The sequence below is a fragment of the Denticeps clupeoides genome, chromosome 17 (genome assembly GCF_900700375.1).
Source record: "Denticeps clupeoides chromosome 17, fDenClu1.1, whole genome shotgun sequence".
Taxonomy (NCBI): Eukaryota; Metazoa; Chordata; class Actinopteri; order Clupeiformes; family Denticipitidae; genus Denticeps; species Denticeps clupeoides.
In genome coordinates this window covers 20,287,466-20,313,818 of record NC_041723.1, presented here as the reverse complement: position 1 = coordinate 20,313,818, position 26,353 = coordinate 20,287,466, and the positions used below count along the sequence as shown (strand labels likewise).

General features: G+C 42.2%; 1 protein-coding gene across 1 annotated transcript in view; it reads right to left on the bottom strand.

Annotated features, from left to right (window-relative positions):
* spon1b (spondin 1b) overlaps window positions 1-25,848 on the bottom strand; it is a 36,602-nt gene extending 10,754 nt beyond the window's left edge. Inside the window, exons 1-8 of the mRNA XM_028958122.1 lie at window positions 25,519-25,848; window positions 24,338-24,444; window positions 20,704-20,837; window positions 17,581-17,654; window positions 17,122-17,244; window positions 15,020-15,168; window positions 8,542-8,606; window positions 4,029-4,230 (exon numbers count right to left, since the gene is read on the bottom strand). Coding sequence (XP_028813955.1) covers window positions 4,029-4,230; window positions 8,542-8,606; window positions 15,020-15,168; window positions 17,122-17,244; window positions 17,581-17,654; window positions 20,704-20,837; window positions 24,338-24,444; window positions 25,519-25,747 — 1,083 coding nt within the window. The 5' untranslated portion in view covers window positions 25,748-25,848. The remainder of the gene's footprint in view (window positions 1-4,028; window positions 4,231-8,541; window positions 8,607-15,019; window positions 15,169-17,121; window positions 17,245-17,580; window positions 17,655-20,703; window positions 20,838-24,337; window positions 24,445-25,518) is intronic.
* Between the last annotated feature and the right edge of the window lie 505 nt (window positions 25,849-26,353).

Sequence of the window (26,353 nt, the reverse complement as noted above, 5' to 3'; positions counted from 1 at the left end):
ATTTTCACACACACCCAACACACCATTTCCATTTTCTTATCTACATTTACATTTACAGCATTTACCAGACGCCCTTATCCAGAGCGACTTACTATCAGTAGTTACAGGGACAGTCCCCCCCCTGGAGACAGAGGGTGTCTTGCTCAAGGACACAATGGTAGTAAGTGGGATTTGAACCCGGGTCTTCTGGTTCATAGGCGAGTGTGTTACCCGCTAGGCTACTACCACCTTATCTGAATTATGTGTATTATACAGTGGAGGAAATAATTATTTGACCCCTTGCTGATTTTGTAAGTTTGTCCAATGACAAAGAAATGAAAAGTCTCAGAACAGTATCATTTTAATGGTAGGTTTATTTTAACAGTGACAGATCAAAAGGAAAATGGAAAAAATAACTTGAAATAAAAGATAGAGACTGATTTGCATTTCATTGAGTCAAATAAGTATTTGAACTAATACTTAGTGGCAAAACCCTTGTTTGCAAGCACAGAGGTCAAACGTTTCTTGTACTTGATGACCAAGTTTGCACACATTTTAGGAGGAATTTTGGTCCACTCCTCTTTGCAGATCATCTCTAAATCACTAAGGTTTCGAGGCTGTCTCTGTGCAACTTTGAGCTTCAGCTCCCTCCATAGGTTTTCTATTGGACTAAGGTCAGGAGACTGACTAGGCCACTCCATTACCTTAATGTGCTTCTTCTTGAGCCACTCTTTTGTTGCCTTTGCTGTATGTTTTGGGTCACTGTCGTGCTGGAACACCCATCCACGACCCATTTTCAATTTCCTGGCAGAGGGAAGGAGGCGGTCACTCAGGATTTTACGTTACATGGCTCCGTCCATTTTCCACCTCCATGCTTGACAGTGGGGACAGTTTTTTGGGGGTCATAGGCAGCATTGTTCTTCCTCCAAACACGGCGAGTTGAGTTAATGCCAAAGAGCTCAATTTAAAAAAAAATAAAAATAAAAAAAAAAAAATAATAATTTTGGTCCCCATCTGACCACAGCACCTTCTCCCAGTCACTCCCTAAATCATTCAGGTGTTCATTGGAAAACTTCAGACTTCTTGAGCAGGGGGACCTTGCGAGCACTGCAGGATTTTAATCCATTGCAGTGTAATGTGTTTCCAATGGTTCTCTTGGTGACTGTGGTCCCAGCTACTTTGAGGTCATTAACTAACTCTTCCCGTGTAGTTCTAGGATGATTTCTCACCTTTCTCAGAATCATTGAGACCCCACGAGGTGAGATCTTGCATGGAGCCCCAGACCGAGGTTGATTGACAGTCATTTTGTGCTCCTTCCATTTTTGAACAATTGCAGCAACAGTTGTCCCCTTCTCTCCCAGCTTCTTGCTAATGGTTTTGTATCCCATTCCAGCCTTGTGCAGGTCTACAATTTTGTGTCTGACATCCTTGGACAGCTCTTTGGTCTTTCCCATGTTGGAGAGTTTGGAGTCTGCCTGATTGATTGATTTTGTGGACAGGTGTCTTTTATACAGGTGACTAGTTAAGACAGGTGTCATTAATGAGGGTGACTAATTGAGTAGGCGTGTCTAACCACTCTGTGGGAGCCAGAACTCTTAATGGTTGGTAGGGGTTCAAATACTTATTTCACTCAATGAAATGCAAATCAGTCTCTATCTTTTATTTAAAGTTATTTTTTCCATTTTCCTTTTGATGTGCTATCTGTCACTGTTAAAATAAACCTACCATTAAAATGATACTGTTCTGACACTTTTCATTTCTTTGTCATTGGACAAACTTACAAAATCAGCGAGGAGTTAAATAATGATTTCCTCCACTGTTTATCCACTCTGTACATATGTCCACTTACTTCTAATCTATGTATACAGACATTCACAAATATAAATATATTATATCTTTATTTGGGCCTCTCAGTATGACAGACCACAGTCGAGGCGTGGCCAAGATCCCTGACATATGGAACGTGTTGGTGCCGCTAACAGAAAAAAAAGGAAAAACCCAGAAAATCGGGAAAAAGGCAAAAAAGAACATGTGTTACGGTCAAGGCTGCCACTGTAAGACCTTGAAACGCACAGAAACAATGGAGAGATCAGGTTGAAAATGACATAATGTTTGCTTCGGTAGGCCTTACGCGGCGCCCACAAATCGGGTTCAAGGTTCAAAAAGTAGAGTTTACTTTTGTGCAGAGGAAGAACTTTTCAGCTTCCTGTAGGTAGTTGTCAGAGCTAGTGACACAGGAGTCGACTCCCAATCTGACATATTGGATGTGTCGGTACCAGTAACAGGGGTCGGGAAAACCTGGAAAAACATGGACATTTTTTAAAAAAAGCAAAATAAGCTGTCTTGCATTCATGGCCGCCAAACATATTGGTTGCTTCAGTGGGGCCACGGATCACCAGGACCAAATTTGGAAAAGTGTGATAAAAATGTTTTTTGGAATTTGCGCTGGTTCAGTTCACACACACACACACACACACACGCGCGTCTTTCATGTTAGAATGTGGGCTTTTTCGTTCCTCATGGTTTGATTGATGGCATGGCTCGGTGGGATATACAGGTTGTGTGGAATTCCTAAAAAAAAAAAAAAAGATTTCGGAACATGTCGACTTTTCTGGTCTTTGTGGCCAGATGGCTAGACTTACAAAGGACGTTCTGACATATGGCTTCCCTCGGTCTGATTTATGGATCACGCACAATTTTGAAAAAACAAAACAGTGTCAATTAGGAGCAAAAATAGGGTGGTAGTAGCCTAGTGGGTAACACAGTTGCCTATGAACCAGAAGACCCAGGTTCAAATCCCACCTACTACCATCGTGTCCCTGAGCAAGACACTTAACCCTGAGTGTCTCCAGGGGTGTGTATCCTGAGTGTCTCCTGTAACTACTGACTGTAGGTTGCTCTGGATAAGGGTGTCTGATAAATGGTGTAAATGTAAAAATTCAATGTATTTATTTTTTTAGCCACTTAATTCAGGTTGTACCAAAGTACGCACACATTAGCATGTTAACATGCTAATTTTTCACGCTAAGTTTAGCGTGACACATCTTGGCCATGCCCTGTTAGCATTCTTGATGTTAGCACATTAGCATTAGCATGCTAGCATGTACATTTTTCTGCATGGTCCAAATGTCACCAAATTTAACGTGACACATCTTGGCCACGCCCTGTTAGCATTCTTGATGTTAGAACGTTAGCATTAGCATGCTAGCATGTAAATTTTTCAGCATGGTCCAAATGTCACCAAATTTAACGTGACACATCTTGGCCACGCCCTGTTAGCATTCTTGATGTTAGCACGTTAGCATTATCATGCTAATATGCAAAATTTTCCACATATTCCAAACGTCACCAAATTTCATGTGACTGCCTGCTCCATTGATCACTTTAATAATACTCCACTCCTGCAACCAACACACCCATCAAAATTTTGTATATTGAACTTTTTATATTATACAGTCAGCATGTTTTCAAAGTTATTGTTTTATTTGCTGCTTTTTTCTTGTACTGTCCACTTTCTGTCGTGACTGTGAATTTCCCACTTGCGGGACTAATAGGATCATCATCTTTTCTTAAAGAACAGTACACTATGGTAGCCTTAACATGTAAGGTTATAATTACATGATTTTATAAATAATAGGTTGTGACCTAAAGTGGGCTGAAAGTCTCCAAGGCTGAAAATGTGTCCACTCTGGCCCTGAGTAGAACGACACACACACAAAAATCACAGTTTATTGGGTTTCTTTTCTTCACCTGCAATATTGAAGTTGGATTGTTTTATTACCTGTATTGTTAAATCCATTACCTGGATTGTAAAATTACCATTTATGAAAATAGGATGCTCTATGTTAAATCTATCATGATGGCACCAATGAAAATACTGTTAATGTTTTTTACCTACGGTATATGCAGGCTGTCACTCTAATGACTAAATTATAAATTACTATAAATTATTCCATCTCTACAGGAACTATCAACAGAAATCATATAAACAGTAGGCTTGGACATTATGGAACTTCGTGCTCTGAATTGTAAATCTGAAGAAGGCTCACCTCATAGGTGAAACCACTGTCTGTGCCTGCATCCCACGGGATCAAGTCTTGGATGAGTTGCTGAACCCAGCCACACTCCTTAGTGCAGAGGTCTTCAGCAGACAGGCCCACATTCCAGTCTGGACTGGGGCCCAGCATGGTCAAGAATGACATAAGGTGTCGGGTTTGGTCTACAGAGAATTCTGCTGAGGGGGCAGACCTCCTGGAGAGAGAGAAAGTGAGAGAAGGACATTTTTTTTCTTGTGTGGTACTGTTATTTACTAAAAGTCAAACTGCGGACAAGTGCGTCTACAGTAATATCATATTAGTACTTGAAAAAAGACTTTCCATGTATTAATTTTAGGAGGCAATGTTCTCCACACGGATTAACAAACGATAAAAAACCTTGAAGCATGAAAGAACAACAAGCTAAAAATGCATGGGATCTTTGAAAGCTTTTGAGTGCTAGAAATCTTAACTGAAACCATGATAATTGGCAACATAACAACTGATTTGATACATATAACAATTAATCAATACATTTTTATTTATACAGGTCTGAAACCTAGATAGACAGCTTAACTAATAACCAGCAAATTACAATTTTCTCATATCATCTCCCTTTTCATGAAGTATGATGATTGTACTGTAATACAGACAACTCCTTCATGTATATTGAACTCTCAACTCTGATGTTTAAATATAAAACTTCCAAACAGCTTGTTATCAGCTTGTAACTATACTACACAACTATACTACTGCACTGGGGCAGTGATGGCCTAGCGGTTAAGGAAGTGGCCCTGTAATCAGAATTTGCCTGGCAGAATCTCCCAATCTGCCAAGGTGCCACTGAGGTGCCACTGAGCAAAGCACACACTGCTCCCCAGTCATGACTGCCCACTGCTCACCAAGGATGATGGTTTAAAGCAGAGGACGCATTTCGTTGTGTTCACTGAGTGCTGTGCTGCAGTGTACAATGACAATCACTTCACTTTTACAATTATTATTCTAATTCAATAATTCACATTCCTTGATGATCTTTGGAGTGATTGTTCTTGCATAGGAGATTATGGATTCTAAGATTAAGGAGTGGCGAGGTCTAGTCTGCTTTAAATGGTCCAGGATATTTTGAAGATTCTGTTTTAGCACTGCGCCATCTTCAGTCCGAATGTTGTATGACCTGCAGTTTAGGTAGATTCTGTGTTCCCCTGTCATGTTGTTGCTGTTCCTTGAACCTCTTTACCTTCTCCTCATCCTTTGTTCCTAACAGACTTCTCTGAATGGACAGATCTGACCTTAGCCGATGTCCCATGAAGAGTCTAGCTGGCAACATACCACACGCTACACTCTTAAAAGGCGCCACTATGAATGCTGGCTCCTGCACTCTGTCCTTATGTGTCACTTTTATCATGCATTTTCCTTTTACAGCTATCACTGCACCTGAGTGGCCAGTAGTCTCTGAAATATATATATATTTATATATTTTTATTTAAAATATATAAATATCTCAACTCCGGTGTCCATATTTCAACACTTTAAGCATTATTAGCCATTTTTTTCGGCCATATTTCGATACATAGAGTATAAAAGTGAGTGAGGAATTCTATGTACATTGTACTTAATGGTTCTTTTTATTACAGTTGAAATAAACTTTTCTGTGCACAGGATATTTTCTGTGAGGACGCTAAATGCCACATTAACCACATATCTTCCCTTTCCCACATCTATGTGCACTGGTTTCCATTCATCTTCTCATCATATCAACACTGCAGCTCTCACTGAACAGTTCCTTTGCTTACGTCTTTATTGTGGCCACTGCTCCATATATACTAATTGCTTTTTCTAGATCCACATCTTGTTCCCTTAATAGTATCTTAGAATATTATCAGAAATCCCACAAACAAATATGTCCTAAATAATAGATCAGTCCTTCTCTTCTTCAGATCTGTCACATATTGATCAATTGTATGCACATGAAAAATATGTGTCTTTCAAACATCACATTTCTTTTCATGATACAGTAATGCTAAAATGTCTACAGTATTTTATCCAACTGCATCTTGTCATCCCCTACTTGAAACTGAAAGTTAGGGTGGTGGTTGTATGGTGGTACTTGCATGTTCAAATACAAAGTGGGCATGACAATACAGGAATAATGTGTTCACTCCTTCTTGTGCATGTAAGAACCCTGGCTGCTAATCTGAAACAGCAAAGCAACCAGAATACAGAGAGTCCAGTCTAGATGTTAAAAACTTCCTAATCCAATGTATCTTAGATCATATCTTAGGTACTGCGTACAGCTGAAAAACCAGCACACTCCTATCTATATTCTTTGCTTCGTCCAACAAAATGAAAGCGATCCGACAAGTCCAGTTCCTATAAGCACTCCTTGTAAGATGCTCTGATTAAAAGCATCAATTAATGAAAGTACAGTATAGGCCAAAAGTTTGGACACACCTTCTCATTCAAAGTGTTTTCTTTATTTTCATGCTGGACCGCAGAGTGAAGGCAAAGGGACCAACAAGTGCTGGAGAACATTTTCAGGTGACGACCTCTTGAAGCTCATCGAGAGAATGCCAAGAGTGTGCAAAGCAGTAACCAGAGCAAAGAAACTAGAATATAATACATGTTTTCACTTATTTCTGATGGTGAGTGTTGTTTTCTGCCAAACAGCCACGTTAGACTGGTGGGACAACAGCACAAGCAGCGACAGCCTCACATGGAGCTTCACAGCTTACAAACCAAAAACCTCCAATCTCATGTTAAAGATATGGGGGGGAGACCTTTTCTTTAACTTTATTTAGTCCCATCCAAATTTCTCATTTTCAGAGGATAAATATCTTGCCCTAACTAACAGGCCAATTAAACTTGTCAGCTCATGAACCCAGGAACCACCGTCTTTTGTGTTCCTGGGTCGATAAAAGGCACCCATGATTCTGACAAGTCAGAGTGTATTTCTAGCAACTCGTCTTTTTAAAAGTGAAAGTGATTGTTTTGTCATTGTTATACACAGACGTGCACAGCACAGAGTGTACACAGCATAATTTATCTGCATTTAACACATCACTCTTAGTGAGGACTGTGCAACCATGAAAGGAGCAAAGTGTGGGGATGGAACCTCAGTGGCACCTGGACTGGGATTTGAACCAGCAGTCTTTCAGTTTCGCGTATGCTTCTGTAACCCAGAGAAAAGTTTAGAATGCTACATGTGTATATATGTTATTATGTTCATTTTATGTTAATAGTTATTGTTAAATATTGTTCAGTATTATTTCTGTTTCATTTTATTATCTGTGATGTTCTGACCTATCAGCGATGGTGGGATGAAAAAAACAGGGAGGAAGTGAAGGTCGCGGGAAAAAGGAAGAGAGTCCGTGGCAAACGAGGGAGAAACAAGAAAGAACAGAGTAATACATTGTGGGAAAAAAAGAACTGATAAAGAACCGGAGATTAGCGGTATGTTAGTCTGGAGGAGCGTATCAGTTAGACACTATCTCGGTGAGAGCTCCGTGCTCGGACACGGGCCCAGATAGCAGTCTGCGCTACCGCATTGTTTCCAGGGTCATCCCGTCATCCCCGCAGGAGGAGGAGTCCCAGGAGGTCCCTGGAGTCCCAGGAGGTCAGGAGTTCCAGTGACTATGTGCGCACAGGCCTGCACCGTGGGGTTCTATTTCTTTACACTTTCCGGCTTTAGTTTAAGTTATTTAATTGGTTTACTGTTTGAAGATGTAATTTATGTGTGTTGTGTCATTTCTTTTGGGTTTCTTGTTTAAATATATAAAGTAAAAAAATACATATTTTGTACATGTTCTTATCTGTGTGTCTGTCATACCCATCTATATAATTCATTTCAGAATTCCACTAGTTATATTTTAAAGATTAAGACATATGAGTAAAGGGTCACATTTAGTGATATGAACCCAGAGCCCAGCTGTCATGGTTGTGGGGTAAAAGGGCTACGCTTCCTTCACTGCTAGGCCACCACTGCCCCAAATTTGAACTGAATGTGACATGGCCATAGTCCTTCTACCAGGAACAATGCTGCCTGTGGCTGACTGATCCACTGTCTCTGGTTGACACCAGGGTTATAGAAGCCTTTGTAGCTAAAACATTAAACACTTTCCGGCTAAGCTGAAAAAGTGTTTCCACGAGCACACCACCATGCTGATCCAGCATGGCCCTTCGTTGGGGAAGTAGATGAGTATCCTGTCCCAATGTGGTCCAGACCAAAAGCTTCACCCATGTTTCACAATGACAATGTTTCAGTGTTTCAGAAAGACAGTCTCTTCACTTTCACTTTGTCACTTTGAAACCTGCTATAGCTAACCACCCATGTTCACCCACCAAAGCAGTCGGTGTGCTAGTATGCTCTAATGCGGTACAATACACACCCTGCAGAACCTGCAGCCGGTGACACAGCACCTCTGCCTTCCCACTGAGTACCGCAAACATGATTCATTAGATATTTATTGGAGATTTTTAAAGAAAAGAGAGAAATACTGGGGTGAGAGGGGGATAAAACACGGGTACTCACACATTCAGGGGCTGCCAGGCTGGCCACTGAGCCTTGGTTTTGATCACTGTCAGCACCTCATCACCCTGTGGACATAAAGCAGGAAGGAGGAACATGCTTAATCCCCTCATAGTCACGGTCTCGTGGACACTGTAAAGAATAAAAAATGTAATGCAACTTCATGCCCATGAAGTTTATTTCCTACGTTAAGTAGAGAGAACTTAAACATGCTTTGCAGCCAGTTGTCTGACGTGTCCTGTCTTAAATGCTCTTCTCCCTCTACACCAGTGACTTCAGGATCCATTTTCCACAGCGCTGTAACAGCTGATTATTATGAAAGGCCATCAGTTAGCCAGGGACAGTAAGTCTCACACATTCACAGCCCCAAATTAGGTCTCCCTTGAACAATCATTGCTTCAATAAACTTTTAAAAGACTTCTCATCGCCTCATCACCGGAATCTCAAGCCTCATTTTTACACCCGAAAAATCCAACAGTGTTAAACTCCTGAAGTTTGCAGACTCAGAATGGTGAGGAATCAGCACACTGACAGGAAGTTTCGTAGCTGCACTGTAAAAAATGAAACTTTAAAGTCAAACAGCTGCAAAGCTTTTTTAGTTCTTTCATCTTCACATCCATGCAGTTGTGAACACTTATTTTTCTTAACTTAAGTTGAGAAAATGCTTTGCAGCCGTTAAGCTTTGTGTACTGGAGCTGAACAAGCTCAAGACTGTTGAGATGGACTTCTGAAGATGTCCCTCAACACTGCTGCCCTTCACAATATCAGACAGCCCAGTGTCTACTGTTGAGACCATCAAGATCCTGGGTACCACCATTTTCCAACATTTGAGGCTGGAGACCAACATCTTCTACATCCTCAAAAAGTAACAGCAGAGCATGTTCCACCCTGTGCTCCTCCATCAGTCTGGTATGGAGCAGCCACTAAACAGGACAGGAACAGACTGAACGGACTGTAAAAACAGCAGAAAAGATCCTTGGTGCTCACCTGTCCTCTGTTCAGCACGTCCTTCATGCTTTGCATCTAATCTATTTTCAACCTGTCCACTCCATTGCTCCGCTCCCACCATTTTGTTCTACTGATCTGAGCCATTCTCTCACGGCAACAAAGGGCACTTCTGAAACTGTTCCACCATGTCTTTTCTACAGAGAGCTGATAAGCGGAGAAGAGCTGGTCTACACGGCATCCAGCATCTGGGAGTCTCTCTGGCGGTCATGGGATGAAATGTGGCAGCCTATTCAGGACATGCGCCTCTGCCTGCACTGCTGGAAGCTGAGCCCCTGGTTGCTATGTCAGATGAATCCTGTCTCTTACACTTTAGCACTCCCTTTACAGTACAGCATTTACCCACATTTCATTTGTCTAATCTCAAGCCAGTGGTTCAAAACCTACTAGCAGTTATGGCTCCAACAATGGCGCAGGCAGCTCATAGGGTTTCACTGCCCTGTTCCTGCTCATCTGCACACGTTCATCATGGACGCCGGTGCCTGATCATTCACCAAAAATCACAAGGACTCAGATTGTCAGTCCATACATGCTAAACACACTGTGCCTAAGCACTCTATTTCTGTGCATTTCTGACTTTTGCACACATTTGCACACATGACTTTTGCACACATTTGAGATGGTAGTAGCCTAGTGGGTAACACACTCGCCTGTGAACCAGAAGACCCAGGTTCAAACCCCACCTACTACCATTGTGTCCCTGAGCAAGACACTTACCCTAAGTTGCTCCGGGGGGGGACTGTCCCTGTAACTACTGATTGTAAGTCGCTCTGGATAAGGGCGTCTGATAAATGCGGTAAATGTAAAATGTAAATTTGAAAACTTATAATTGGGATCCAGTCCCCCTAATTTTGTGTATGTTTGAATAGCTACTAAATGCAGAGGAAACAAAAATGCTGTAGGCGACTTCAGATGCTAGAAGCCTGGTGGAAATTTTTGAATAATGAAGAAAAATCAAGTTACAGCTTCAGCAGCCAAAAACAAGACCCCTTCCTCCAAAAGAAGCCGCCCGGCAGAATCCCCTGGACCAACATCGCAGACTAGTGAAGACTTCGCCAACATCCTGGACTGGTCTGGCCAGCTTCGACACAAGGTTGGAGCTGGTTGAGATTCTACAGAGAATCGAAATCTCTGAGAGAATCATGAATCGTGAGGGATAAGTGAAGAAAAAAAACATTAAGGAGACTGTAATGGATCTCCAGGCCCGTAGAATGAACGATAACCTGGTATTTTAAACAGGAGGGGCAGGTAAAGAGCCAAGGCAGAGAGCCACTCCAGATAAGAACACGTTTTTTTTCCTTATATCCTCTCCTCTTAATTCATTAACGCTTAATTATCTCATTCATGCCAATTTGATGTTAAAACAGACATTGTAATGTCAGGGTTCATAGCGTTTCAGGACCCCACCATAAAGAAATGGATAGGCTTAGTGTAGCTTGATCTCAGCGGAATTGGGAATCTATCCATTTCTCTCCAAGAAAAACATCAAGGGCAGATTGATATTCTTCAAAAAGAACAAGGATTGGACTGCTGAGATCTAGAAAAAAAGTCATTTTAACTGATGAAGCTCCTTTCCGATTGTTTCTGGAATCTGGAAAAATGAGAACAAAAGGTGACGCTACCATCAGTCCTGTCTCGTGCCAACGGTAAAGCATCCTGAGACCATTCGTGTGTGGGGCTGCTTCTCATTCAAGAGATGGGGCTCCCTCACAATTTTGAACACATCCATGAATAAAAATGGCTTTTTCCAGCATGATGGAGCATCGTGCCATAAGGTCAAAATGATAAGTAAGTGGCTCAGGGAACAATTTTGGGTCGATGGCAGGAAACTCCCCAGAACTTAATCCAAATAAGAACTTGTGGTCAATCCTCAAGATGCCGGTGGACAAACAAAAACCCACAAATGACAAACTCCAAGAACTGATTATGGAGGAATAGGTCGCCATCAGTCAGGATTTGGCCCAGAAGTTGATTGACAGCATGTCAGGGCGAATTGCAGAGGTCTTGGGAAAAAAAAGGTCAACATTTAAAATATTGATTCTTTGCATAAACTTTGCATAAAATGCTTGAAATTATACTTCAGTACACTACAGAAACAACTCAAAAAAATATCTAAAAACATTGAAGCAGTAAACTTTGTGAAGACCAGTATTCGTGTCATTCTCAAAACTTTTTGGCCACGTCACAATGCAGTCACATATGGACACATGGTTAATTTGGAGAAAAAAGAAAGTGACTTGGTGCCACCTAAGTGAAGTGATTGTCACATGTGATACACAGCAGCACAGCACACGGTGCACACAGTGAAATGGCATCACAACTCTAGTCCTTGGCTAACCTGTTCCATGTACCCATTCAGAGATTCCATTTTGAACATGGTAGGACTGACATCTGATTGGGTAGTGCCAGTGAGTCACAAAGCTCTTTGAAGTGTACCAGAACAGTTCAAATAAAAAATAAAAGTAACCCAATTCTTCTATCAAAATGCTGTTCATTAATAACATCACTTACAGAAGTTATTGAGCTTCGTGTGCATAATTTCTTGTTGCACATCCAGTTCTCTGGAACAAGATGAATCTAGACTCATCTGGCGTGTGGAAAGACTTTTAATTTGACTGTTAAATGGCTGCACATTTTCTGTACAGTAGATGTTGACTGCATTGTTTGTTTTCACATTTATTATGAAAGTGACATCCAAGTATAAATGTTGTTTGAAAAATTCATCAGTCAGCATTTTAATTTTCATAATTATTTAATGATCCAAAATGTAATGATCCAAACTTTACTTTAAAGAGCCCTGAAGGAGGGGGAAAACAGTACCAGCGTAGCCGTGAATTTAACACCCAAAACTTGAGTGTATGTCTGTTTGTCTGAGGTTTTTCAGTCATGAACACATTTACATTTAAAAAATACCTGTGGCTCATTAGGTATCACACTCTAACCGGACCAGATGGAAACAGCTAACCAAATCTGGTTCCGCCCAAGGTCTTTCTGACAGTACAACCCCCATTGATGGGACAGGGGACGAAAGTACATGGTATTTAAAACAAAAGTTACATTTATATTACATTTGACTTCATCATGGCAAATGCCAAATGCAATTAAAATTGTAATTTCTTGTTACTGCAGGTCACAGTTCAGTGGAATAAATTAAATATCATCTTAATGGTGTCAAGTACCTCTGTAAAATGTACTAAAGGTGGACAAAGTGACCTCCATACAATACCAGTTAAATGTTTGGACACGCCTTCTCATTCATTTTTCCTATTGTCCATATTGTAAATGAATATTGATGACATCCAAACTCTGAACATATAGAATTATGCAGAAAACAAAAAAACAAGGACAAAAACCACAAGGAATGGAGCAATAGAAATCTGTCCTTTGGTCCATCAAGCCCAAATTTGAGATATTTGGTTCCACCCACCGTGTCTTTGTGAGATGTAGACAAATGAAGTGAATGGTTTCCACCTGTTAAATATGGAAGAGGAAGTGTGATGATATGGAGGTAATTTACTAATCCCAATTGAGGTATTGTGGCATGAATTGTATTGTATACCTTTATTAGTGCCACAAATAAATTGAAATCAGAAGTGAGACTGAGCAGGGATATTGAAAGTGAAGTAGTTGTCATTGTGAAACCCTGCAGCACAGCACACGGTGACACAATGAAATGTGTCCTCTGTATTTAACCATCAACCTTGGTGAGCAGTGGACATCTGTATGTAAATTTTGTTGTCTTTACCTTGTTTCCTTTCATCAACATGAAGATTGAAAAATTATTACAGTTGTTTTTGGAGGCCTGATTTAATTTTAGTTTTAGAGTTGCCTTTGTGTCCTAAGTGACTAAGACTAATAAGATTGTGTTTAAAAGCATTTCATAATTAAAACAAGGTTATCTTATTATTATAATATTTTTACCTTATAGACTCAAGAACACACTCCATCCATTCCAGACACAGAAGATGCTGATTTATTCAATGTTTATTGACCACACGTTCTGTTTTCTTTTCCACTTCATCAGAAAGAAAGTGTCCAAAGATGACTTCTCATTTTCTTCTCAAATCCCAACCTAGAGGTATGGACCACGTCACTTACTGCTATGCTACCATGCTGCCCAGGCAATACACACTGCCTGTCCCCAAAAAAAAGTGTCACCAAACAAATAGGTACGAGAATCCAATTGGAGTGAGCAGCTTCTCAGTGAGTAGCAGTGAGTAGCTTCTCATTTCTTACACATCCATGTTGGAAGACACATCCTGTTGTTAAATGTTAATCGGTTTCAGAAGAACATCTAAGATTTACTGAGATTACTGAATCTACTAAAATGAGTTAAGAACTGTCCAACGCATAATTAAGAACTGCAGAATAAAAGGGATCCATCATCTTTACGGAAGAAATGTGGATGGACTGATCTCACTGTGTGACAGTACCAGCATTTCCACACCCACAATGTAAAGGGAACTCAAGGATCAGTGACGACTGATTAGGCTTAAAGATTGGACTCTTGAGCAGTGGAAGAGGGTCATGTGGTCCAGATTTACTCTGTTCCATCAGGGTCAGAAGAGCGGCGTGTGAAATGATGCACCAATCATGCCAAGTTCCAACTGTATAAGTCTGTGGGGGCGGTGCTTTGATCCGGGGTTGCTCCAGTTGGTCAGGTTGAGGTTCAGCAAAGAAATGAGGTCAACTGAATGAACGAATGACAAGGTTAATTTCATCTTCCATGATGGAACGGGCATATGTACATATATGTTAAAATCTCACATATATATGGTTTTATGTATATACTGCCATTTTTATTTTATTTTTACAACCCACATTCACTGTTTTATTCTGCTATTCTAGGACTATTTATTTGCTAATTTGTATAGTGAAGTTTTTTACAAACCACTGTCCCCACACACTGCACCATGGGCTGCATGATGGGTTAAAAGCAGAGGACTCATTTCGTGTGCTGTGCTGCAGTGTTTCACAATGACAATCACTTCACTTTCACTTCAATGCCAAGATTCATCAAGCCCAGAGCGGTTCATGGAACATGAGACATTATTGGCCACCACAAAGTTCAGACATGAAACCCATGGAGATGTGCTGAAGAGGAATGACATTTTGACCTTTGTCCACCAAAGGCAAACAGTTCAACTTTCAGTGATCATGTATCCTACATGTAAAGAAGCACCGGGGTTCCTTGGTTTTTATGGTACACTTGACCTAACAACAGCTACTCAGAAAATGGTGAAAAGGACGTTTTAGCTTACGTTACAATGCAAATGTGTCTACAACAATCAGAGTAGAGACCACTGAGATTACAATTATCATGGGGTTACTAGTATTAAGTGGAATTTTAACATGGTCACAACAGAGCTAGATAAGGTAGCAGTCCAAATATGATTTAGGAGGAAACATTTGAAACAGATGAAAAACATCATATGCTGATAACCGGAATGGGTTATTAACCTTAAAAGAGGCTTACCTTCTGACGAATTTCTTCCTCCATCTTGACTGGGGACCCTAGCTCAGCGAGTTGCCGGACTCCCTCACTTGCGAAACCCCCGTACTCCCAAGGAACGTAGCTCCTGGAGTGAGATGCACCAATGAGGGCTGACCAGTGATTGGCACGTCCTGTGGTGCAGATTTAAGAGGAACAGAGGCATGGCTTACATTTCAAAAATAAGCGTTTATTAACTGTAGTCTGGAAACATTAGCACCACCATGCCACATAGATTTACATGAGCAAATATGAACCTTGACCTGATAATTATTGGACTGTTTTCTCGGACAAATCAGTACCAACCTGGCTCTGACACCTACTCATTCTACCCAGGAAGCGGGTCCTGCTCGGACTCACTCCTTCCAAAGCTTCCTTCCTTTTATTTCTCGGATTTCTTCCTTGTGTGCTGAAATGGTCAAAGTGTGGAAGTTTGTGATTTGGGGCTAAATAAGATATAAAATTTAGGGTGCTTTCACACCTACAGGCTTTTTCAGAGCTCTTGAATTGAACTCAACTTTGCTTCCCCCCTTGTGCGTTTAGTTTTGTCTGGTGTGACCACTCGGGTGTGCCGCAAAAGAACCGCACGAGATCCACAAAAAGAAGAACCTGTACCCAACCAAAACAGGTCCTATCACATGATTTGAGAACAGTGAATTATGGGTAAATTTCAATGTCATTTTCAGAGATGTTTTACAGTTCTGTATGATTTGGCATCAGCATATTGTTATCAAGACGTAACCGCGCTACATCTTCAAAATGTATGTTTTTTTTTTTATAAAATGGCAAAATGCATGTAATATAATATAAAATCGCCAGGGTAACCGCCAACCTACATTAATTTAATTCCATTATGTTTCCATAGCTCTACTTATTGATAATGGCTGAATGTTACAGGATGCAGTTCACTTTGAAACCACTTGCATTCAATGACATAGCAGCCGGGGGCCTTAGGCACAAGAGGACAAAATCTCCTCTCTCCTGAGCAAAAGAGTGGAGGAAATGCAGGGAAGTTTTTATTCTCACTACTTTCTGGCCCAAAAATGAAGGACTTGAAAGTGAAGTGATTTTTATTGTGAGACTCTGCAGCAAAGTCCTTTTTTGTTCCATCCATCCTGGCAAGTGGTCCACCGCAAGTCATATTGGAATCGATCCTAAACACAGGAAATATGTTTGCCATCGGGTAATTGTTTGGTGATGTTTCCCTTGTCCTGTCCACCATGCATAAACCTCAGTTTCGTGACGTTGCCATGTTTTAACTTTCCCCGGGCAAGACAGACTCTTGGCGGCCTACAAAAGCTACCGTGGGGTCGAGGAGACCCTTCGCACAGTTCTGGGTTGTCTGTGCAGGCCACTACAGGACCTTGGTTTTGACATGCTTGAGGAACTGTTGGATTAATACATTCTTTGGGTCATTGTCTTGTCTTGGAAGACCCAGCGATGACCTATGCAGACTACGAGCAGATTGGTTAATAACTCTAGGTGTGTTTTGAAAGCAAACATTCAAATTGGTCAGTGGTGGCCTAGCATTTAAAGAAGCGGACACATAATCAGAAGGTTGCCGGTTCAAATCCTGATCCGCCAAGGTGCAACTGAGGTGCCACTGAGGTGTCCCCACACTCTGCTCCCAGTGTGCCTCTCATGGCTGCCCACTGCTCACCAAGAGTGATGGGTTAAATGCAGAGGACACATTTCGTTGTGTGCTCTTTGTGCTGTGCTGCCGTGTTTCACAATGACAATCACTTCACTTTCAGTTCACATGGGGCTAATATTTTGACCACCCCATTTTTTACTATATTTTTATACAAGGCAAGCCCAAAAATGTCTTTTATATTACCAAATGTACCAAAAGCTACCAAATAGCACTGGTGAATGTTTGAATATATTGAGTTTCATCAATGCACAAACATTGGGAAGAAGTTTAGGAAAATGTTCATTGATTCCTGGGGAGGGCTACAATAATCAGTCAAGGCAAACCAGGCACATCCTGAAATGAAACATCAGAGTAGGATATGTCCTTAGAACCAGTGACTGCACCAGTAGACTACAGCATAGCTCGGTGTGTGTTGTGAAGACTGCTGACTTACTGGGATAGTCTTTGGGATGCAGCTTCTCAGTCCAGTTCCCATAAAATATAAGGCGGTACTTGGCAGTTCCACAAGCACAGCAGTCTTGAGGGGCTCCCTCTGTGCTCTCGCTATGCAGATGCTCTGTAAGCATACAGAGTAATCTATACACTCATACAGACACATACTCTATCACAATGAACACACGTATACATTCATTTTTAACTTCTACAGCCTGCCACATTTTTAATTACAATACTGTTGTCACTTCATGACAGAAAAATTAATTGCTGTTTGATTTGGAAGACATTTTTTGGTAAACTAATGTAATAATTATATAACATACAAAGGAATATTCTGAAACATTATAAAGACAGACTGTATTCATGATGATCTGGGTGGTAATTATTTAAAAATTAATAAAAGGCACTTAAAAGAGGCATAATCACAATTTAAAGATGTGGCCTTTAAGAGTGTTACCTTTCTCACACATTCTCTTGGTGAGAGACCCTTCATCCTGAAAGTAGATGATTTTCTTCTGAACAATGCTGGCCCTGTAAAGTGCGCAAAGAATTATGTATTTTTACCTGAACAGGAAAAATGTTTTTATTATATTATTTATTACATTTGATTTATTTCCCCCACAACTGTAAAGTTTCAAACAGAAAAACTAGACTAAACCCATTAGCTCAAACAGTAATCAAAACAGTAGGGTGGTAGTGGTCTAGTGGGTAACACACTCGCCTATGAACCAGGAGACCCAGGTTCAAACCCCACTTACTACCATTGTGTCCCTGAGCAGGACACTTATCCCTGAGTGTCTCCAGGGGGGGACTGTCCCTGTAACTACTGATTGTAAGTCGCTCTGGATAAGGGAGTCTGGTAAATGCTGTTACTGAAATGAAATGTAATCCTTTTCCCAGTTCAGAATAAAAATACCCATTGCCTGAAAATGTCATGGTACACATTGTACATGTTTAATGAGCAGCTAACCACTGAACTGGTATTTTCAAATCACACTAATAATTTTCTTTACATGGTCAAATCACCCAAAATGTCAGACCACATGGCAACCATCCTCGGCATTTTCTCAGCTGGTGAATGTGACAGTGTGTGAATGTGTCTGTTGTAAGCCTACAAAACACAGAGGCATAAAAATACACATACACAATACCCCCAATCAACCAATCAACCAACAGCTCTATTATCATGAAAGGTCCTAGCTGGGAAAATCTCTATAAAGCTATGGCAGTAATTAAAGAGAACATTAGGTCCAAGTTTTAAGGCACTACATAATATGAATGTTCAATATCATGTTAAATCAAGAATATATTTTGGATTTACAGAAATAAACAGATAGGAACAAGAAAAGGGTGATTTCTAGTTATCTGTTGTCGTGGCTGCTACTCCACCAGACCAGCAGACCCTGACTTCTTTCTTTGGATTGCCCTGCTGGTTCCCGTTCTGATCTTGATGTTGCAGTCTCACCACTATGTTCCTGACCACGATAGTGCCATATGCTCCTGTGATGACAAGTTTCCAAATGACCTTCTTCTGTTCCTTCTGGCTCTGCCTGCAGTCCTCTCACCAGGGAGACTCTGTGTGGTTGGCAGAGGAACTTATCACTTCTGGATCTTCTGGTATTCAAGTCAGGGAAAGTCAAATGTGATGCTCTTGCTTCTCACTTCTTATGTGAATTTCGGGCTTTTGTTCTGTACTCCCACTAAATATTTATACGAAGAGAAGTGTTGGCCCTCTCTGAGAAGTAATTGGGGGGTTTTATTTGAAGTTTATTGGACGGAGTGAGCGTTCCTGTTTCACTGCCAGATTCTGTAGTGTATTTCTGCACTGACAGCGCAAGACAAAGTGACATCCATATGGCCACATTTGCAAAGCAGCTGTTTCTCTTCTGCAAACCATTGGCCAGAATAACACCAGCATCACAGTGAGCCATTTATCATGTGCAGACCACCGATAAATTACAAAGGCTATTCCCTCTCAGCAAAGGTGTGTTGGTGATGCTGCTCTAAACACAAAGAGAGAAAGAGACGAGAAAGTGAAATAGAGGTCTTGCCAGAAAATCTGGGAAAGCCAAAGGGGAAAAAGTGCGAGCAAATAATAAGAATCAAGAAGGATCAGTTCTCTGTGTAGAAAGAATATAAGAGACATTGGAGACAAAAGGGTTCTACAGGAGAGAAAAGGGGCCCTCAAAATGACTTTAAGTCAATCTGAACTCCTGTATCCATTAAACTCCCCATTTACATCCTTTTAGACAGCACCAGTGGGCCATTCTGTATAACATGATACTTGCTCTCAAGATACATAATCTATGGAAGCTTTTAATGGCATAAAAACAAAGAGGTACTTAATATAATTATTTAACATTAAAACAAATATCCTGGAAGTTTTCCTTTGATGATAATGATGATAATGATTGCAAATGAAGTCACAATGACATCAAAATCCCTTTTAGGAGACACTTTTGAATGTCGTGTCCTTTATGATGCTCTTTAATTCTACTACAAACATAAATCCTTCAAGTTTCTAATTTTTCTGCAGATTGCTCCATATCCATGGTGCATAATAAGAAATAATGATAATACATTTCCCAAGGGGATTCAAGGATGGAATGACAAGACAATGTTATGATATTATTTTTCATTTAAATCTTTGTATAACTATGTATAGCTGTGCCACTAGTAATTAAATTTTATATTATCACAAAGGCAGTGTTACAGCACTCATAGAAGTATAATGCAATATTGGGGCATTGGTGGTTTGCCTAGCGGTTTAGGAAGTGGCCCTGAAGTGGCGTTCTGATCTTTCTGATGTTGCCGAGGGTGACTAAGGGTGATGGGTTAAAAGCCGAGGACACATTTGGTTGTGTTATTTTTGAAGTCTATTAAAATTATAATTTTTTTACTTTTATTAACAACACTCAACATAAATACAAACAATAACCACAGTCCTGAGATTAGGCCCGAGCTCTCAAATAAAGATATATACAAAAATAAAAGTAAATAGCAAAATATGTAGTTGTGCTGTCAACTGTTATATTTAATATAACTGTGAGATTGTGGGGGGGTTCAGGTTTCAACCAATAAGTTGTTATCATTTTTCTTGCCCCCATTAGTAGGACATGTAGCAAAGTGTTCTGATCCTGGGACAGATAATCCGGGAATTTGTCCAGTATACATGTTAAAGAGTCCCAGGAAAGATTCACTTTAAGGAGCTTTTCCTTAACTTAACTTCAGTCCAAAAGTGTCCCAAAATATGTGTGTTTGATCACCCACAAGTCCAGTTTCTCCATCACTTATTGCTACCCCAACTCCCAGAGAGACTTTACTGGTGTCCTGAAAAATGGGATCTTAGACTTTCAGACAAATTCCTTCCACATTTGACCCCCCACCTTCTTATGACAACCAGAACAAACACTTCCAAGTATCATCATCCAATGTCACATTGAGTTCCATTTCCCTTTGTTGTTTTATATGTAACATATCCCTATTCAATTTTAAATTCAATGTAAATTTCCATTTCAAAGCAGAACAATTTCAGGGACCTATACATTCTCAAACAAGCTGAAAATCTAAAGTCACCTACTTGAGGATCACACAGCCACTCCCTGCAGGAGGCGCAGTCCAAAACACCTGTATCCTTGTCCTTCTCCGTGGTGTGCTTTCAGTGACTGCTGGAGGGCAGTTGGTCATGAACTGAGTGTCATCTTCATCAATGATCTGCAAGATCCCAAAAAAAGGCCAACACAACATGAGTTGAATTAAAACATCCCTTCCCATGTTTGCTGATTTGACTGGACTCTATCTGGAATGAACCTAGTCTCTATTCTGGAACAAGACTGTATTTCAGATGAACAGACTTTAGACCCAGTGTCACGGTGGGGTGCAGCTGGGCTGACAACAGGGCTCTACTCACGGACAAATGCCGCTGATTTGGAGTCCATGATTAGAGCCCAGTAAAAGGGAATAGACTGCAGCAGGACAACGCTGCTGCAGTAATGTGGAGAGAGCTGCTACCTTGTGTTTCCTTTGTTCCTGGTCTTCATATCACACGTCTTCAGTTTAGTTCATTTTTATTTCTGTTCCCTTTTGTTTTATTCCTTTTCTATGTCAGACATCATGGCAGTTTGATATTGTGTTATAATAAACCTTTTGTTACATCTCAATGTCCGGCTTCTGTGCCTTCATCACCCCCACACCCCGAGATTTGAAAAGTGAAAGTGAAGTGATTGTCATCGTGATATGCAGCACAGGACATGGTGCACACAACCAAATGTCCTCTGTATTTAACAATCACCCTTGGTGGGCAGTGGGCAGCCATGAGGGCACGGAGTATGCTTGTGGTGAGGGTGCCTTGCTCAGAAGCACCTTGGCAGTTTGGGATTCAAACGGGCAACCTTCTGATGACAGGTCCGTTTCCTTACCTGCTTCCGTTTCCTTCTGTTTCCTCACCCGCTAGGCCACCACTGCCTACTGCCACCCATTCGGTGTGCCGTGGTGGAGCAACAACCTCAGCATGATCCATGACACCTGGAGGCTGTGGGTGAGTGGTCGGAGGGAGCAGGACTACGACAGCCATTGATGTGGTTTCGTTGGCATTGGGTGCGGGGTGGCACCCCGACTTTGCACTCCCTGTTGGGACGAGACCTGTGCGTTTCACCCACATTGACAGGGACAACGCCGGTCCTGCTTTGCAAGGAACCAGCATCTCCAGTTCCGGTCGCAGCGCAGCCCACTTCCCCTTTTATCTTCCCTCAGTTGGCAGCGCAGCAGATGAGAAGACCCCAGGTTGGAGGTTCCTGACTGAACTGGCACAGTTCAATGAACAAAAAGCTACTGACCCCTTGAAAAAACTGACCCCTGACCTTTCATTTCACTATTTCAGGTGTTTTTTTAGTTGAGAGATCAGATTCTCCCTGATGGCCACAACTAGAAACTAGAGCAACAGAGCAGTAGTGGTACAGTAGTGGTACAGGAGTGGTACAGTAGTAGTACAGTAGTGGTACAGGATTAGTACAGTAGTAGTACAGGAGTGGTACAGTAGTGGTACAGGAGTGGTACAGAAGTGGTACAGTAGTAGTACAGGAGTGGTACAGTAGTGGTACAGTAGTAGTACAGGAGTACTACAGTAGTGGTACAGGAGTAGTACAGGAGTGGTACAGGAGTGGTACAGGAGTAGTACAGTAGTAGTACAGGAGTGGTACAGTAGTGGTACAGTAGTGGTACAGGAGTAGTACAGTAGTGGTACAGGAGTAGTACAGGAGTGGTACAGTAGTGGTACAGGAGTAGTACAGGAGTGGTACAGGAGTGGTACAGTAGTAGTACAGTAGTGGTACAGGAGTGGTACAGGAGTGGTACAGTAGTGGTACAGGAGTGGTACAGTAGTAGTACAGGAGTGGTACAGAAGTGGTACAGTAGTGGTACAGGAGTAGTACAGGAGTGGTACAGTAGTGGTACAGGAGTGGTACAGGAGTGGTACAGAAGTGGTACAGTAGTGGTACAGTAGTGGTACAGGAGTAGTACAGGAGTGGTACAGTAGTGGTACAGGAGTGGTACAGTAGTAGTACAGGAGTGGTACAGAAGTGGTACAGTAGTGGTACAGAAGTGGCACAGAAGTGGTACAGTAGTGGTACAGTAGTGGTACAGGAGTAGTACAGGAGTGGTACAGGAGTGGTACAGGAGTGGTACAGTAGTGGTGTGTGCACGGCGTATTTGATAGAAACATGAACATGATGTGTGTTTGTAAAAATGAATTGATTGTCATTCTGAAACGGCTCAGCCTATGAAGTCCCACCACCCTTTACAGCTTTATTAATTGTTCAGTTTCACTGCTGATTAGATCAGAAAAGCTTCTGAAAACCATTGCTGAATGCTTCCAAACTTAAAGTGTTATTATTATATTATTTACTAGAGAATAAAGATTGTTCCACAGCTTTGCAGTGTTGTGTTGCTGGCAAAGATCTGTGCTGCCCAGACACACAAAGAAAGGAGGTGGGGCGCCAGGCAAGTCATTTGCATAATACACTCAAAAAAATTATTTGTTGGGTCAACTTAATTCAATGATGACACCTATTTCCACACATTTGAATTATGCTATTTGAAACTAAGGCAGGCAAATAGGACCATTTTGATTGGTCTATTTAATTTTGAATAGCATAATTCAAATGTGAGGAAATAGGTGTCATAATTGAATTAAATTGATCCAACAAATAATTTTTTAGTCATAAAACATCTAGTCATATAAGTCCAATTGAAAAAAGTCCAATTCTTAAAATGCTTTTCCTCTGCATTGAGTGGAAATGTTGAGTCTTCACATGGGAATAAACACTTCTCACACTTTCATGCCTGAGTCATGACACAAGCATTTTCTGGCTATGCAACTTTTTCAAAGCAAACTTGATAGCATCTGGTACATTTCCACTGACCTCTGCAACAGAGACACTGGAGCAACTACAATAACACAAAAAAGAACAAGATCATTCCCACTAATTTACTCCACAAGGAGACAAACTCCTCCATTAAACCCCTCTCTCACCCCACTGCTCTCTATCTGCCCTTATTTCATGTCCATACTGCCGCAGTGCCTGTCACAGCACCTTGAACTCCGTGAACAATACCCATTTCATCTGAACCCCTTCTCCACTCCCCACCTCTACGAATCCCCAGTTTGACGCATACATGAGCAGCTACTCTTCCACTCGGCAAATATTGACCAGACGGCACCAGAGGATGCTTCCACCAAACCATGACAACCCTCCTTCCAAACAAAGGACATTATAAAATCCTAAAAAAAAGTCTCCAAAGGGGACATGTCGCTCAGCAAATGTTGACATGGGAGTCACACGCAAACACTGGTCTCCTGGGGCATTATGACTTTCCAGAGATAAAGAAATGTGGGGACAATTCCCGTGGGGTTTTTCTTTTTCAGATTCCCTGGGCAGCCCAAACAGTGAAAGCAGAGCAAGAAAAGGCCAAAGCAAGAAAGCAGAGAAAAAGTGGACCGCCCTACGGTGCCTTGGGACGTTTTAAGGAGATGTTCTGCTGTTCTTTGGTCATTTCCTTTCGCCGACATTTCCCCCTCCCGTTTTTTCAGATGCATGAGCAAATTACAGACCTTATCTCTATATATCAGTAAACCAGCCTCTTAAGATCAGTGAGGGAAGAGGAAAGATTCAAACTGTCTCATGAATTTGACCCTTTAGGCTGACTTGGAATCTTACCTGGAATTTTCCAGCATAATCACCATCGCTGAGCCCCTCTCGTCCCTCTTTGATAGCGATAAGGGTGAATCCGCGGAAGTAGGCAGGACTGGATGCATACAAGCTCACTAGGAACCATGAGAGAAAGATTTCGAGATCAGGGAGATCAGGCCCATTGGCATGCAGGTTGGTGGTGAGAGCATCGTTCAGAAGCATGTAGAGTCATGCAAGAGCTCCATGACACACCCGCTGGTGACTATGCAGCAATTTCCATAATGGCAGCAGCGCAGGCAACATGTCTGTTGGGTTCTGTGCATAGCTGCTGACTTCCATGGATTTGTTCACTAAATAATAAAGATTAAATAGTGATACACAATGCTGAGCTCAATATAACTGTACATTTTTGGATCTGAACGACAGCTTTTTATTAAAAATATAGATACAATCTTTATTGATATGACGTTACGTTTCAGATGCTATTTTGATTAGTCTATTATTCAGTATAAAATCTGACCTCGCTACAAGCTGTACATGTATAATAACTGGTTATTGTTCATACTCCCACACTGCATGTCTTGGGGATGCTGCACACTTGTTGCTGGAGTCACAAGCACGAACCCCGCTTGCAGCACGGACCCGCTTACAGCATGAACCCCGCTTGAAGCATGAACCCCACTTGCAGCACGAACCCCACTTGCAGCACGAACCCCACTTGCAGCACGGACCCCACTTACAGCATGAACCCCACTTGCAGCACGGACCCCGCTTGAAGCACGAACCCCACTTGCAGCACGAACCCCACTTGCAGCACGAACCCCACTTGCAGCACGAACCCCACTTACAGCATGAACCCCACTTGCAGCACGGACCCCACTTACAGCACGAACCCCACTTGCAGCACGGACCCCACTTACAGCATGAACCCCACTTGCAGCACGGACCCCGCTTGAAGCACGAACCCCACTTGAAGCACGAACCCCACTTGCAGCACGAACCCCACTTGCAGCACGAACCCCGCTTGCAGCACGAACCCCACTTGCAGCACGAACCCCACTTGCAGCACGGACCCCACTTACAGCACGGACCCCACTTGCAGCACGGACCCCGTTTGAAGCACGAACCCCGCTTGCAGCACGAACCCCACTTACAGCATGAACCCCACTTGCAGCACGAACCCCACTTGCAGCATGAACCCCGCGTACCTCTGTAGGTGCTCCCCGGCTGGTACTCGTCCGGGTCGCCCTCGACCCTCACCCGGAACTCGTTGTGTCCGTCCCTGCGTGTTCCGTGGGTCTGCGCCCGCAGGACGCTGCTGCAGAACCCGCCTGGCGGGTCGGGGAGCGCGCTGCGCGCCGCCGCGGAGGACAGAGCCGCGAGCACGAGCAGCGCGCTCCCGAGCGTCCCCGTCCCCGTCCCGGTCCCGGTCCCCATCGCCGCTTCTCTTCGCTGGTCGGACTAGTAGAGCGGAGATAAAGTAAAGCTGTCCCGCTGTCCCGCTGTCCCGCTGTCCCGCTGCCGGGTTTGAGGGGCGGGGAGGGAGCAGCGCGCTGGAGGTGAACAGGAAATACCGAAGAGGAAAAACAACTCCATTTAAAAGCCCCTGTTTTAAAGTTACAAACGCAGAAACGAGGAGGCGCTGCTTTCTACATTTACTTCTGTTTTATTGCAGACCAAATATTGCATATTTTTATCTTCATTTCGTCTGTAAATTTACATCTTTTCCTGTCATTCAGGCCTGCACAACATTCCAAAAAGGTTCGGACAGGAGCAATTCAGGCCTGGTAATGAGCTGAAATGGTAAAAGAAGGATTTTAAACAGTTGAACAGTCAAAAAGTGATTGTAATTACAGCATCAAAAATCGTCATTCACCTCATGGACAGATCAGGATTCGAACCGGCAACCTTCTGATCACGGAGCCGCTTCCTTAACCGCTAGGCCACTACTGCCCCAATAGACCATCTACTGCCCCTATAGGCCATCTACTGCCCCTATAGGCCACTACTGCCCCTATAGGCCATCTACTGCCCCTATAGGCC